Source organism: Macadamia integrifolia, unplaced genomic scaffold (assembly GCF_013358625.1).
Source record: "Macadamia integrifolia cultivar HAES 741 unplaced genomic scaffold, SCU_Mint_v3 scaffold904, whole genome shotgun sequence".
NCBI classification, from domain to species: Eukaryota; Viridiplantae; Streptophyta; class Magnoliopsida; order Proteales; family Proteaceae; genus Macadamia; species Macadamia integrifolia.
Window position 1 is genome coordinate 160,159 of NW_024870576.1, and position 16,322 is coordinate 176,480.

Here is a 16,322-nt window from a genome sequence, read left to right on the forward strand (position 1 = left end):
GAAGGTCACACGTCCGATTTGGGTCCAATTGGACATAAGGATCACCCTCGGGGCCACACGGGTGGGTCAGACAGCTGGGCTGTCTGGCCCACCGGTCCAACCCACCGGTTGGGACCGGTGGGTAGGGGTCCGCCCGTATGGCCCACTGGTTGGCCCATCGGTTGGGCCCACCGGTTGTGCCCGAAGGCCTCCCTGCCTTCTCAGGTGGGTGCCCACAGGCAGGTAGGGGCCCACCGGTTGCACCCACCGGTCTTGACGGGAAACACCCTGTTTCTTCCCAACTTTCTCCATTCTTTGGGGATTCAAATGGGGCTTTTCCCAACCCATTCCTCACACCTTCAAGGTCCTATAGGATGGTTCTAACCTAGATCTAGGTTAGATTCAAGTAATGGGAAACCATCTTACCTTCTTTGCTCAAGAACGACTTCAAACCCTCCAAATCACTTCAAACCCACCATGCTTCTTCCACCTTGTCAATATCTCTTTAAATCCTTCAAGATCAACACATAAATCATCTATTAAACTTTAGATTCATTATTTCAAAGGGGATTTACAACATCTTAAGAAACCATACTCGAATCAAGGGTTTAAAGCTTGGGTACGGTGAATGTTCACAAAACCCAACTTTGCTTACCTCTAACTGTAGATCTAGAGTTGAAGATCACTCTCCCGGCACTGGAATGGGAAGATCAAGCTTCGGCGCCGCTAAAATCCGTCCCTTCTTCCTCTTCCTTCTCTTCCCTTCTTCTTCCCTTTCTTTTCTCTCTCCTCTTTACTATCCTCACCAATGTACGGGTGACATAAATGGAAAGAAAGAAAAAAAACATAAAGCTATATATATAATTCCTAATTAAGTGAATAGTGCACATGGATGGGTCACTCAGGTGGGTGGGTGCACCCACCTGTCCGCCCACCTGAGGGCCAAAACTTAGGATTTTGACAGGGTTCGGGCCTCGGCACAAACCCCACGCCTGGCATACGATGTAGCATACGTATATACCTTAAAATACAGATATAATACCTGTTTTATCCGTACATGGCCTTATGGTAGGTGCATGTACACGGCTTGGGCACTCCCGTCTCTTCTGGCACTGGCTCGGACTTGTTGGGCTAGTCGGTGTTTAAGGTCACCCATGCCATCATAGCCCATAAGGAACCCGCTCTAATTTTCTCTGGCTCGGTTCCTGCATGGACAAACCGGTTCAACCGCGAAATCAGACCGGGTTTAAGAAGCGGGGTATTACACCCCCACTACAGACATCACAGATAAAACAGAGATGAAGAAGTGTGAAGACGATGCTAAAGCAGTGAATGCACTTCTAGGCTCCATAGTGAGCAATGAGTTTGTAAAAGTGGTCGGCTGCACAACATCAAGGACATATAGGACAAGTTAAAGAGTGTTCATGAGGGAGATGATAAAATCAAAGAGGCGAAGCTGCAACACCATAGAAATTTATTTGAAAGTTTGAAAATGTATGAGGGAGAGACCATTGATCAGTTTATGAGCAAGGTAAACGAAATCATCAATTCTATTAGAGAGTTAGGAGAAGAGGTAAAGGATGCAGTGGTGGTGAAGAAAATATTAAGATCTTTACTTGACTTGTACAATCCTAAGGTGTCTGCCATTGAAGGATCTAAAGACTTGAACAGAATGAAATTAGATGAACTACATGGAACTCTAATTGCTTATGAGATGAGGATGGTCAAGCCCAAGCCCACAGAAAAGGAAGCTGCCTTCAAAGCTTTGAAGAAATTGAAAATCAATGAAGATAGTGAACAAAAAGATTCTGATGATGAGTTAATAGCTTACTTGGCTAGGAAACTCAAGAAAGGTAGAGGTAAATACAAAGGAAAACTTTCTTTGAAGTGTTTCAATTGTGATAGTATAGGGCACTTCACTTCCAAGTGTCCAAAGAATGATAAATTGAGTGACTCTGAGGATGAAGATGCTCAAGAAAGGAAAGAAGAAGTTTATTTCTAAAAGAAGAAACTTCAAGAAGAAAAGCTTGTTGGGAAACATGTCCACACTCCTTGCCATGTTTTGGTGTTAACAAACAAACATACATCTTTAACTTGGTTTGATAAAGTGTGATTAGCTTGAAGAAACACTTAGAAGGTCGAATCAAGACATGAAGCTTAAAGACATGAAACAACAAACAAGAAGGAAAGAAGATGAAGGGCGAAAGAATGGAAGGTTCAAGTGAAGAAGAAGACCACTAGGATAGATTAGTAATTTTTAATGTAATTTGTAATTTTCACATACTTATATGCACTCACCTCATGCATGTGCATTGCATCATATTAGAATGACCATAGAGCATGCCTTGACCAGGTATGGAAAGTCTCTAAGTGGTGTGGAACACACAGTAACCTGACTCAAGGGTATTTTAGGGAATCTTAAAATTAGTATTAGGAGATGAATCCTTCATAGAAGTTGTAGGAAATTTATTTGTGATTCCAACGCAACTGATCTCAGATCATTCTGAAGTCGGACCAAAACGTTATGGTAAAAAAACTGATGACTGGTCAGTATGATAGCATTCTATCAAAACAGAGCATGTCATGTGGCGGTCGACCGGCTGGAAGCCCCGATCGACTGGACCTGTCCGAGACCATAGGTGCTCGACCGGCTGAAAGTGTCGGTCGACCGGTGACTACCTGGAAGTGCCCTAAAGGCTATATTTTGCCTACAACGGCTCTTGGCGGTCGACCGGCTACAGATGGCGGTTGGCCGGTGGACCCAGAATATGTCCATTAGAGCCTGATTCCCTGCCTAAAATGCTTCACTAAGTTCACCTATAAATACCCAAATCACTCTTAATTAAATATTTATTAAGAAAGAGCTTTAAGAGCATTGTTGCAAGCATTAAAGAAGTTTATTTCTACTTGAGTTATTCTATTACACAAATCCCAAACAAGAGGCTCAAGTCTCAATCAAAGTCCTCTACTCTCTCCTGTGCAAGTCAAAGCCGTAAGAGAGGACTTTACAAAAGGTGCATCACTCATCATTTATTATTCATTCTCATCATTTCCACCACACTTGAGGTATTCCTCTTATTCCACTATTTCCTATTAATTTCTGTTTTTACAATTCTAGACTGTACTTAGGATTGTAAGGATTCTCTTATCCTAAAAAGAGAAAGGTCTCTCTCTACCTCTAAAAGAGATTGTAAAGGCGTATCTTTGCCTGGAAAGGAGATTTGTAAGGATACTCTTATCCGTAAAATGATTGTAAAAGTTTTCTTCCCTACCTACTGTACTGAAAGGGAGAACTAGTGGAATACTTTACAAGAGGATTCTTGTAGGGAGTGGACTAGACTCGAATTGAGTCGAATCACTATAAATCTTGTGTTGTGGTTGTTCTTATTTTATTTTCTCTGCATTATTTTAACTTGCTGTCACACGAGTGACCTATTTATCGAAAAGAGTCTAATTCCACTAGTATAACCTATTCACCCCCCCTCTAGGTTATTTCAATTGTATCAGAGTGGGAGCTCAATTTATTTAAGACTATATCGTCTTAATAGTGAGTTAAAGACCATGGTCACATTCCAAGGACCACTAGAAGGCATGAACGCCTCAAGACCCCCGTACTTTAATGGAGAGAACTTTTCTTTCTGGAAGTGCAGATTCAAGAATTTTGTGTGTGGTCACAACATTCTTGTATGGAGAGCCATAGAGAATGGACCATACACCATCACCAAGAGAGTTGATGGAAAGACAGTACCGAAGGATAAAGGAGAATGGACGGCTGAAGATATCACCCTCATCCAGTACAACTTCCGTGCTATTACGTTCCTTCAATGTGCCCTCAATGAACAAGAGTTCAACCGAGTCATTGCATGTGACACGGCTAAAGAAATTTGGGATATGCTTCTTGTCACACACGAAGGTACAACAGAGGTAAAAGAAAGAAAGGTAGACCAACTCGTTTCTGATTACGAATCCTTCTCTATGAAAGAAAATGAGTCGATAACTTCTATGTTTACTAGATTTACTGATATTGTGAATAATCTTAAAGGTTTAGGCAAGACTTATACTAACGCTGAAAAAGTCAGAAAAATCTTAAGAGCCTTACTTACAGCTTGGAGACCCAAGAAAACAGCAATAAAAGAAGCCAAAGATTTGACGAAAATCTCCTTGGACTACTTGCTTGGATCTCTACAAACACATGAAGTAAAGTTGAACGCCGACAAACCAAATTCTAAGAAAAGGAGAACCATAGCTCTAAAATCAACTCAACCTATCGAAGAAGTAAGTGATGATGAAGAAGATGAAGAATTCGACATAGAAAAGGAAATTTCACTCATCACGAGGAAATTCAACAAATTCCTCAAAAAGAAAGGAAGATTTTAACACAAGAACAAATCCTACGGTGACAAATCCTATGGGGAAAAAGGTAAAACAAAAATTAAACCCAAGGAAATCCCTTCTAAAGACATAGTTTGTTTTGAATGCAGAAAGCCTGGACACTTCAGAACTGAATGCCCAAATAAATCAAAAAGAAAGGCTTATACAGCCACATGGGACTCAAGTGATGATGAGGAGAAGAGTGAATTTGGAGAAGAAGTCACCAACCTTGCCTTGATGGCCATCGGAGATGAAGAACAAGAGGTATGTGAAATTCAACCTGAACTTTTAAGGGACTCTAATGAGGAACTTCAAGAAGCCTTCGAGGCCTTATATGAAGAAAGTATAAAATTAGAGTTTGATAAAAATAAACTTGAAAAAGAGGTTGAAATACTAAATAAGAGAGTGGAGGCACTAACCTCAAAGGTAAGTGAACTGGAGGAAGAAAACCTCAAGTTGAACTCCACCCTCTGCACCTTTATCCAGGGGCAAAAGAACCTTGACAATCTTCTTGATTCTCAAAGGAAGGGTCCAAATGAAAGAGAAGGACTGGGTTATAATGGACAAAATCCATCTAGAAATGGGAATCCAAGAAAGGGTGACCAAAGAAACCAACCATCCACCTCTTACATTAAATGTAGTTTTTGTAAAAAGACAGGACACTCCATAAACCAATGTCACTCCAAGAAAAAGAAGAAACCCAACTCTCAAACTGAGAGATCAAGAGTTAGCCATGCCTGCTACTACACAACCCTAAGAAGGCAATATAGGTCTCAAGAAAACTCTAGACCTATGCCTAAGAATAGAAAATTCCAACCTCAAAGAGAATACTCCTTTGAGAGGTCCCAAAGACAATTCCAAGGGTACAAGAACTATCCTAGGGAGACTTATAGACCACAAGGGAAATACCAAAACCAAGAACTCTATAGAGTTCAAAGATACTATACTCCTCAAAGATCAAATGGATCTTATGAAAAGCAGAGGACTTAAAGAAACCAAAAGCCATTCCAAAGGCAGAACCAAAGTCCTAAAAAGTACAAAACCATTTGGGTTCCAGTCGAGAAGTTTGACACTAATAATGATGGACCCATGAGATTATGGGGACCAATGTACGATTAAATTTCTGTTATAGGTTTGCTTGAAGAATAAGGTGGAAGCTGAATGGGTCATCGACAGTGGATGCTCCAAACACATGACATCCAACAAGAACCTATTCTCAAGCTTACGGGACTACGATGGAGGATGGGTCTCCTTTGGAGATGACAACAAAGGAAAGATTGCTGGTATTGGAAAAATAAAACTTGGAGGTATTTCAATCTCAAACGTTTACTTTGTGAAAAATTTGAACTATAATCTCCTAAGTGTAAGTCAATTATGTAGCATTGGATACAAAGTAGAATTCAATGTCTCCCATTGTTGCATCAAAGATGCAACTGATAATCTAATACTGAAAGGGTCTAGGAAAAAAAATATTTATGTTTGTATACTTGACGAAGTAAGTTCCTAAAATACATGCTTGGTTTCTAACCATAGTGAGTCTTCATTATGGCATAGAAGACTTGGACATATAAATGTCAAGTTGATTCAAACCATAGCATCCAAGGATCTCGTGAGGAACCTTCCTAAAATCAAGTATGAAATAGATAGTTTTTGTGATGCCTGTCAAAAAGGCAAACAAGCCAAGGTCTCTCACAAGTCGAAGAATATTGTCTCTTCCTCTAGACCATTGGAACTACTTCACTTAGACTTATTTGTACCTATCAATATATCTAGTATGAGTGGTAAAAATTACACCTTTGTAATCGTTGATGACTACTCTAGATACACTTGGACTGTTTTTTTGAAAAATAAAAATGATGCCTTTGATGAATTTGCAACTCTATGTAACAGATTGCAAAATCAGAAAGGGTATACTATAACCTCTGTAAGGAGTGACCATGGAGGAGAATTTGACAATATAAGTCAATTTGACTTATACTGCAACAAGTATGGTATTGACCATAACTTCTTCGCTCCTAGAACGCCTCAATCTAATGGGGTAGTTGAAAGGAAAAACAGGCCATTACAAGAGACTGCAAGGACTATGCTTAATGAGTATTCTTTGCCTAAGTATTTTTGGGCTGAAGCTGTAAATACAGCATGTTATGTACTAAATAGGATAATCCTTAGACCTTTACTTTCTAAAACACCTTATGAACTATACTTTGGTAAAATACTAAAAGTAAACTACTTTAGAGTCGTTGGATGTAAATGTTTCATCTTAAACACAAAAAATTATCTTGGAAAATTTGATGCAAAATCTGATGAAGGAATATTCTTAGGATACTCACTCAACAGTAGGGCATATAGAGTTTTTAATAAAAAATCATTAATGGTTGAAGAATCTATGAATGTAAGATTTGATGAATCTTTACCTAATGACTTAAACAAATCTCTTGTTGATGATGATGATATTATAATTGATGAACTTAAGAACAAAACTAATGATATTTCTCTTGATGATACAAATGATGTTACCATAGAAAAATTAGAAACACTATCTAAGGAAGTCATTCCGCATAGGAATCATCCCTTAGAAAACATCATAGGAGATCTAGATGGAAAAATCCAAACTAGATCTAAAACCCGAGAGGTATGCAATCACACTGCATTTATCTCAAAGATCGAACCCAAGAACATAGAAGAAGCACTAAAAGACAGTGATTGGATTATAGCTATGCAAGAGGAGCTTCACTAGTTTGAAAGAAGCAAGGTATGGGAACTTGTCCCTAGACCTGACCACCACACCATCATTGGTGCTAAGTGGGTCTTTCGCAATAAACTGAATGAAGATGGGAATATAGTGAGAAACAAATAACTTGAGAAAGCTCTGTATGGCCTCAAACAAGCCCCTAGAGCTTGGTATGAGAGATTAAGTACTTTCTTGATAGAAAATGGCTTCTCAAGGGGGAGGATTGACACAACCTTGTTCGTGAAGAACCTGAGAGAATGTGTACAGTAACAAAATGAGCAGTGAATTTGAAATGAGTATGATGGGTGAGTTAAATTTCTTCCTTGGACTTCAAATAAAACAAACTGATAATGGAATTTTCATAAATCAAATCAAGTACACCAAGGAGCTGCTAAAGAAATTTGACATTAACAATAAAAAATCTTCAGACACTCCGATGAGCTCATCCTTGAAACTAACCAAGGATGAGGATGGAACTTCTGAGGATGTAACTAGATATTGGAAGCCTTTTATATCTAACAGCAAGTAGACCTGACATCATGTACAGTGTATGTGCATGTGCTCGGTTTCAAGCTGATCCCAAGAGATCTAACCTCACTGCTGTAAAAAGAATTTTTAAATATCTGAAAAGCACTTGTGATGTTGGGTTATGATACCCCAAAAACCAACCCCTTGACTTGGTCAGCTTTTTAGATGCTGACTTCGCAGGTTGCCATATTGACAAAAAAAGTACCAGTGGTACTTGTCACTTTCTCGGCTCTTGCCTTGTCTCTTGGTTTAGCAAGAAACAAAACTCTATTGCTTTATCTACCACAGAAGCTGAATATGTTGCAGCTGGTAGATGTTGTGCTCAAATCCTTTGGATGAAGCAAACTCTCTAGGACTTTGGAGTGTGTTTCGAATCTTGCCCAATTATGTGCGATAACACCAGTGCCATAAACTTGAGTAAAAATCCCATTTTACACTCAAGGGCAAAGCACATTGATATTCGACACCACTTTCTACGAGACACCATTCAAAATGGCGATGTCTCTCTAGAATTCATTAAGACTGATAAACAACTCGCAAATATATTTACTAAACCTCTTGGTGAAGAGCGTTTTAGTTTCCGAAGGAAGGAGCTTGGCATTTGCAACCCATTTAGCTGAATGAATAAACATTTCTTTTTGAAAATTCTTTTCCAAAAGCCCCGGACTTGAAAAATCCTTTCCACAGCCATAATTTTTCTAGGTTCTAAAACTTCTTGGACTCTATCTGTCGACCGCCCCAATATACTGGTCGATTGACACTGACCGAATAGTTTGCCGATTGACCGCCAATGACTTCCGGTCGACCGCCTCTAACCGAAAGGGTTATCGGTCGACCGCCACCATATAACCGGTCGACCGGCACCGCCGAAAATTCGATTCTGGACTCTTTAAAATCGAATTTTTAACCCATTTTTTTTAAACTTTAAAATCCTATTTGGCCTAAAACCCCATTTCGACTATTCATCTCCCAAAACCCTAGCTTAGAACTTCCTTCTACCCTAGATCTCTTGAGATTCATTCCTATTCATCTCCCAAAACCCTTGCATCTCTTTCTCTCTTACACCTCTAATCATCATGGACTCTCGCCATCCACATAGGGGCAAGAAAACTGTAGCTCAAAAGGGAAAAAGGAAGGCCTCTGACAAAGATACATGGTTCTCCTCCTCCATTGCTCAAGAATCATGGGATCTCTACATTTCTCACAACATAGAGCAAGGTAGGACCATCAATACCGACTCTTTGTCCAGGTATGACATCAAAGAACTTTTTGATGCTTTGGGATGGGGCCACATTCTCAAACTTGACTCCCATTGTTATCCCCATCTAGTCAAAATGTTCTTTTGTAACCTTACCTTCTCTGGTGAAGGTGACAACCTTTTGGTCCATTCCCATGTTAAAGGCGTTCCAATAGACATAGACATCCTGATTTTAGGAGAAATCCTAGACATTTCTGTGACAGGGGACCTCAAATACTACCAACCCAAGACCTACATAGAATAATTCATGGATGTTGACTATGTGTATTCTCGCATCATGAAGGAATATGCTAATACACACAAAATTAAGGCTAAGGAACTCACTGATATAGGGAGGATTGTCAATCTCATCATCTCTTACAACATTCTCCCTAAGAGTGGTCATAGAGATGAAGTTTCCCCATTTCATGCTTATCTTACCTACTGTGTTTGCAAAACTGTACCCATCAACCTTCCTTACATTCTGCTCAAAACCATGATTACCCATGGTGATAGACTTCAAAAGGGAAATCTACCCTATGGACGGATGAGGACCACTTTCAAGTAGATTTTTCTGGTGAATCATTTGACCCATTTCCTCAAGAGATCAATCTTTCCACCATTCGCAAAATGCATCTTCTTCCCCAGTAGCCCACAAACTCCAAAAAGACTGCTGCTGGACCCAGCCAGACACAGCAACCAGGCAGTGATGAGACATCAGCCTATGCAACTGTTGCTGATCTTCAGAAAGTTGGAAACATCATCCTTGCCCAATTGGAAAAAATGGAAAGAAAGCAGAATGAGATTTTCAAGCTGCTACGCAACGACGAGGACGATGAGGATGACGAAGAAGACGATGACGAGGGGAACATGGAGGATGAGGATGCAGCAGATTAGGAATTATTTTTCTTCTTGAAACTTCATGTTTGTTTTAGTCATTTCTTATTATATACTTTTGATATTTATGGAAAGTTGAACTTATGATACTTTTCTATGTGGCACATACTCAAGAGGAGTATTTTTTGTGTCATTTTGATTACCTTTTTGCTGTTGACAAAAGGGGGAGAATATTTACTTCTGACAATGACAATGATAGTGTGACAGTATCTATCTTTGATTGTTTATGGAAATGATTTTATCTATCCTTGTTTACTTTCTGGCTCTGAATTACATTATCCTATTGATCTTTACACAGAGATAGTCAAATTATTTCTTGTATTTGGTTTCATTGTCTATGTTTGTTTGTCATCACCAAAAAGGGGGAGATTGTTGAGAAACATGTCCACACTCCTTGCCATGTTTTAGTGTTAACAAACAAATATACATCTTTAACTTGGTTTGATAAAGTGTGATTAGCTTGAAGAAACACTTAGAAGGTCGAATCAAGACATGAAACTTAAAGACATGAAATAGCAAACAAGAAGGAAAGAAGATGAAGGGCCAAAGAATGGAAGGTTCAAGTGAAGAAGAAGACCACTAGGATAGATTAGTAATTTTTAATGTAATTTATAATTTTCATATACTTATATGCATTCACCTCATGCATGTGCATTGCATCATATTAGAATGACCATAGAGCATGCCTTGACTAGGTATGGAAAGTCTCTAAGTGGTGTGGAACACACAGTAACCTGACTCAAGGGTATTTTAGAAAATCTTAAAATTAGTATCAAGAGATTAATCCTTCATAGAAGTTGTAGGAAATTGAGTTGTGATTCCAACGCAACTGATCTCAGATCATTCTGAAGTCGGATCGAAAAGTTATGGTCAAAATACTGATGACTAGTCAGTATGACAACATTCTGTCAAAACAGAGCATGTTGGCAATCGACCGGCTGGAAGCCCCGGTCGATCGGACCTGTCCGAGACCATAGGCGGTTGGTCGGTTGAAAGTCCCAGTTGACTGGTGACTACCTGAAAGTGCCCTAAAGGCTATATTTTTCCTACAACGGCTCTTGGCGGTCGACCGGCTACAGATGGCGGTCGACCGGTGGACCCAGAATATGTCCGTTAGAGCCTGATTCCCTGCCTAAAATGCTTCACTAAGTTCACCTATAAATACCCAAATCACTCTTAATTAAATATTCATTAAGAAAGAGCTTTAAGAGCATTGTTGCAAGCATTAAAGAAGTTTATTTCTACTTGAGTTATTCTATTACACAAATCCCAAACAAGAGGCTCAAGTCTCAATCAAAGTCCTCTACTCTCTCCTGTGCAAGTCAAAGCTGTAAGAGAGGACTTTACAAAAGGTGCATCACTCATCATTTATTATTCATTCTCATCATTTGCACCACACTTGAGGTATTCCTCTTATTCCACTATTTCCTATTAATTTCTGTTTTTACAATTCTAGACTGTACTTAGGATTGTAAGGATTCTCTTATCCTTAAAAGAGAAAGGTCTCTCTCTACCTCTAAAAGAGATTGTAAAGGCATCTCTTTGCCTGGAAAGGAGATTTGTAAGGATACTCTTATCCGTAAAAAGATTGTAAAGGTTTTCTTCCATACCTACTGTACTAAAAGGGAGAACTAGTGGAATATCTTACAAGAGGATTCTTGTAGGGAGTGGACTAGACTCGAATTGAGTCGAACCACTATAAATCTTGTGTTGTGGTTGTTCTTATTTTATTTTCTCTGCATTATTTTAACTTGCTATCACACGAGTGACCTATTTATCGAAAAGAGTCTAATTCCACTAGTATAACCTATTCACCCCCCCTCTAGGTTATTTCAAAGCTTAATATCAAAGAAGTGCAAGTCTTCTTTAGAGGAGTCATCAGAGGACTATAATGAGTCAGATGATGAGTCATCTGAGACACTATATATGGCACTTGGTGATAGAGTGCAACACTAGACTACTGAAGAGTTTGAGGAAGAGGAAGAACAAGAAGCTCAGTATAACATAATAACAAATTTGCATTCTGCTTTAATTGATCTTAAGGAAGAGAGGAAGAAAATGAAAGATCTAGAGATTCAGCTTGTTAAAAAGGAGAACCAGATTAGTCAGTTAAATATTATAGTTGAAGATATGGCTAAGATTAATGATGAGCTGAGTGTGAATCTATCATCCAAGGCAGAAGAGTGCACTACCCTTGAAGAGAAATTGGAGATATTAAAACTGAATTGGAAGAGATACAGAAGATGAATTTACAAGAAGAAACTACATCATCTCTCTCAATTACTATCTTAAAATCCAAGTGTAAAGAAATTATGATTCAATCAGTTGAAGCAGATTCTCCATCATCAAGCAAAGGAAATGAAAATGTGTTAGATAAGATTTTGAGTTTTCAAAGACCTCTACATATGAAGACTGGCCTTGGATATGTGGCACAAGGATCTTCTGAAGTAGTGGAGACTAAAGGCAAAGGAACTGCAGAAATTTCAATGAGCTTTGTCAAGGAGAAACAGAGGGGCTCACAAATGTTTTACAATGATGGATTTACTTCAGTTGACTATCAGAGACACAGAGGTTCTTTGCAGAGATAGAGCTTTAAAGGTTACTGTTATGGATGTAACTATTATGGACACAGGGTGGCAGATTGCAAAAGATAGACCAAGCCTATGGTACTGACTTGCAAGAACAGGTTTACTCCATTGTCGGAGGAAAGTGTAGAGTGTTGTTATAGGTTACACAAGATGGGACATATTATCAAAAATTACAGGACCATACTTCCCTACCAGAGGCAGGAGAAAAGAAGGCAAAATGACAATTCTTCATGGAAACAAGGTCAGAGACATAGAGAACTTATTACTGTGGCAAATAAGGCATTATGGGCTGAGAAGAAAAAGAAAGCAGGAAGCAAGTCATTAATTGTTCAAACAACCTTCAAAGCTCATAGCAAGCCATCACCGTGGATTCTTGACAATGGATGCTCCACTCACATGATAGGTGATAAGGGAAAGTTTCTGAGTTTGGATTCAACTGAGAGTGGATTTGTCAAGTTTGGAACCAATGATGGTGCAAAAATAGAAGGCAGAGGCATAGTGAAGTTGGACAGAGGAAAGATCAAGTCAAACAATATCCTATATATTAGTGGTCTGATGCACAACTTGCTCAGTGTGAGTCAAATTTGAGACAATGGTAATGAGGTTTTGTTCACCAAGGAAGGTTGTGTGATCAATAAAATTAAAAATGGAAAGATTGTGGCACAAGGGACAAGAACTACAGGAAACTTATACACTCTGTTAGAAGCAAATGAAGATAGATGCATGATGGGACAGGAAGATGAATGTTGGTTATGGCATAGAAGAATTGGGCATATCAGCTTCAAGAACTTAGCTAAATTGAGAAAAAAGAAGGCAGTCAGAGATCTTCCAAAGATTAAGTCTCCAACAAATCATATTTGTGCACCATGTCAAAAGGAAAAATAGACTAGGGCCACATACAAGTCAAAGGAGCATTATTCGAGTAAACTATTGGACTTGATTCATACAGATCTTTGTGGACCCATGAGAACAGAGGCAATTGGTGGAGAGAGGTACTTTATCCTATTCATAGATGAGTACTCCAGGATGACTTGTGTTATGTTCCTTAAAGACAAGACTGAAGCCTTAGATTATTTCAAGATCTTCAAGAAGAAGGTAGAGAATGAAACTAGTAGGACACTTAAGTGCCTGAGATCTGATCAAGGGAAGGAGTTTACTTGAAATTTATTTTCTAACTTCTGTCATGAGCATGGGATTAGGATTCAACATTCTACAACCCATACCCCCCAACAAAATGGGGTTGTGAAAAGAAAGAACAGGACCGTTCAAGAGATGACAAGGACAATTTTGATTGAAAACAATGTTGCTCGGAGGTTTTGGAGAGAAGCAATATATTTTATAGTGCACATCCAAAACAGGTGTTTATTTAGACCAAATGAATCCAAGACACCATACGAGCTATGGTATGGAAGGAGAGCCACTGTTGAATATCTTAGGGTATTTGGTTCTAGATGCTTTATCAAAAGGAAGGAGGACAACTTTGGAAAATTCGATGACAGAGCAGATGAGGGGATTTTCTTGGGGTATTCTTCAAAGAGTAAGGCCTACAGATGCTATAATAAGAGATTGGGCAAGGTGGTAGAGAGTTCAGATGTAAGAATTGATGAACTTGTGCCTTATTCTAAACAGATAGAACCAGCAGAGCAGACTCCTGAGGACTTTTATGATGATGCAACTGTAGATGATGAAGTTGTGGAAGTTCAAAATCATATTGATGATGAGGATACAAATGCTCATGAGACTGACATAGTGACAGAGAGAGATGGAGGACCTAGTTTTGAAAAGTGGTAAAAAGTGCATCCCCCACATCAGGTTATTGGAGATCCTAAAGCGGGAATGCAAACAAGAAAGATGAAATCTACTACATATTCATTACTTTCTCAAATTGAACCCAAGTCTGTTGGGGAAGCAACTAAAGATGAGAACTGGGTGAAGGCAATGAATGAAGAGTTAGATCAAATAGAGAAGAACAACACTGGGGAGCTAATTCCTAGACCAGCCAATAAAAACATCATTGGTACCAAGTGGGTATTTAGAAATAAGTTGAATGAAGATGGTCAGGTGATTAGAAACAAAGCTAGACTAGTGTGCAAAGGCTATGCTCAGGTAGAGGGGATAGACTTTGATGAGACATTTACGCCGGTAACAAGATTGGAAACTATACCGATGTTCTTAGCATTTGCGATTTATAAAGGCTTCAAGGTTTATCAGATGGATGTCAAGTCTGCGTTCTTAAACGGTAATCTTGAAGAAGAAGTGTATATTGAGCAACCAGATGGTTTTCAAAATGGAGATGATCCAAACATGGTCTGTAGATTGAAAAAAGCTCTCTATGGCTTGAAACAAGCTCCAAGGGCTTGGTACTCTAGAATAGACACCTACTTCCATCAGTTGAGGCTTCGGAAGGGCATTGTTGATAGTAACCTATATGTTATGACAGAGAACAAAAGTCAACTGGTAGTGGTGGTCTATGTAGATGATATTATCTTTGGAGGAAAAAATGATGAGGTGTGTAGACAGTTTACAGAGTGAATGATGGCAGAGTTCAAGATGTCTATGCTGGGGGAGTTATCATACTTTTTGGATTTACAAGTGAACCAACAACAGAATGATATCTTCATATCACAATCAAAGTACATCAAGGAGATATTGAAGAAATTTATGATGGAAGATAGCAAACCGGTAAGTACTCCTATGTTAGTAGGTTGCAGGTTGAGTTCGAGTGATCAGTTAGTATAGATCAAACTCTCTACAAGTCAATGATTGGAAGCTTGCTATACTTGACAGCATCAAGACCTGATATCCTACAAGCAGTGTGTTTGGTCGCTCGATTTCAAGCTAGTCCGAAAGAGACTCATCTAGTGACAGTCAAAAAGATTTTTAGATATCTTAGAGGTACGATGGAGTATGGCTTATGGTACCCTAAGATTGAAAGTTTCACACTCACAACATTCTCAGATGCTGATTGGGCAGGTAGTGTGGATGATAGGAAGAGCACTAGTGGTAGTGCATTCTTTTTGAGGCAGAGTCTAGTGGCATGGCATAGCAAGAAACAAGAATCTATTTCTTTATCTACAGCAGAGGCTGAATACATTGCATCTGCAGCTAGTTGTACACAGGTGATTTGGATGCAGAGACAAGTAACGGACTTTGAAATTCACAATGATGAATCGGTGTCTATTAAGTATGATGATATGAGTGCCATTAATATTTCAAAGAATCCAGTGCAACATTCGAGGACAAAGCATATTGACATCTGATATCACTTCCTGAAGGAGAAGGTCAATGCAAATGAGGTGAGATTGGATTTTGTTCTTACATCTGAGCAAGTGGCAGATATTTTTACGAAAGCACTTCCCAAAGTAAATTTTGAACCCCTTAGAAACAAACTTGGAGTTATCACTCCACGAGCATAGTAGATAGTATGTGTGTAGAGGGAGTACATGAGTAAGCATAGAGACATCAAATCCCTATAGGATAGGAAGATGCGGTGGGCACTCCTATAGGTGAGTCTATGCAGGGGGAGCTTCTATATAGGGGGAGCATTTTCACCCTTTGTACTTGTTGTCAAAGGGGGAGAGAAGTGGAACACAGAGTTAAAATAATGTTGCCAACAATTCCAAAGGGGGAGATTGTTGGGCAATTGGATTGAATATTGTCATTGTTGGCAACTAGAAGGTGATGTGTGGGTAAAGTTATTAAATTGGTTTAACAGTTGATGGATCAATTTGAAACATCTTGGTTCAGCTGTTAATTTAGGTGAATTGATGGGTTCAACTGAATTGGGTAATTAACATGGTGATGTAAGCCCAATTAGTATATAAATTGCTTGCTACCCATGTGGAGCCCAAGTTCTTGGTTTCGAATTACGGTTACATGTGATAATGCAAACAACAAGAATTTGACAGCAAAAGAAAAACAGATTTTTCAATGTCATGTGTTGCCATACTATTGGTTTAGCTACTGTTAATAGAATTAAAAAGAAAAGAGG

General features: G+C 39.0%; 1 protein-coding gene across 1 annotated transcript; it reads left to right on the forward strand.

Moving 5' to 3' along the window:
• The first annotated feature begins 15,231 nt into the window (after positions 1-15,231).
• LOC122070393 (secreted RxLR effector protein 161-like) lies at positions 15,232-15,591 on the forward strand. Its single transcript, XM_042634535.1, has one exon. It carries the CDS (start codon positions 15,232-15,234, stop codon positions 15,589-15,591), a length of 360 nt encoding a protein of 119 aa, XP_042490469.1.
• The last annotated feature ends 731 nt before the right edge of the window (positions 15,592-16,322 follow it).

Bases quoted from the DNA above. Each gene is read 5' to 3' on its own strand.
- LOC122070393 (XM_042634535.1), top strand. From the start codon at position 15,232: ATGGAGTATGGCTTATGGTACCCTAAGATTGAAAGTTTCACACTCACA.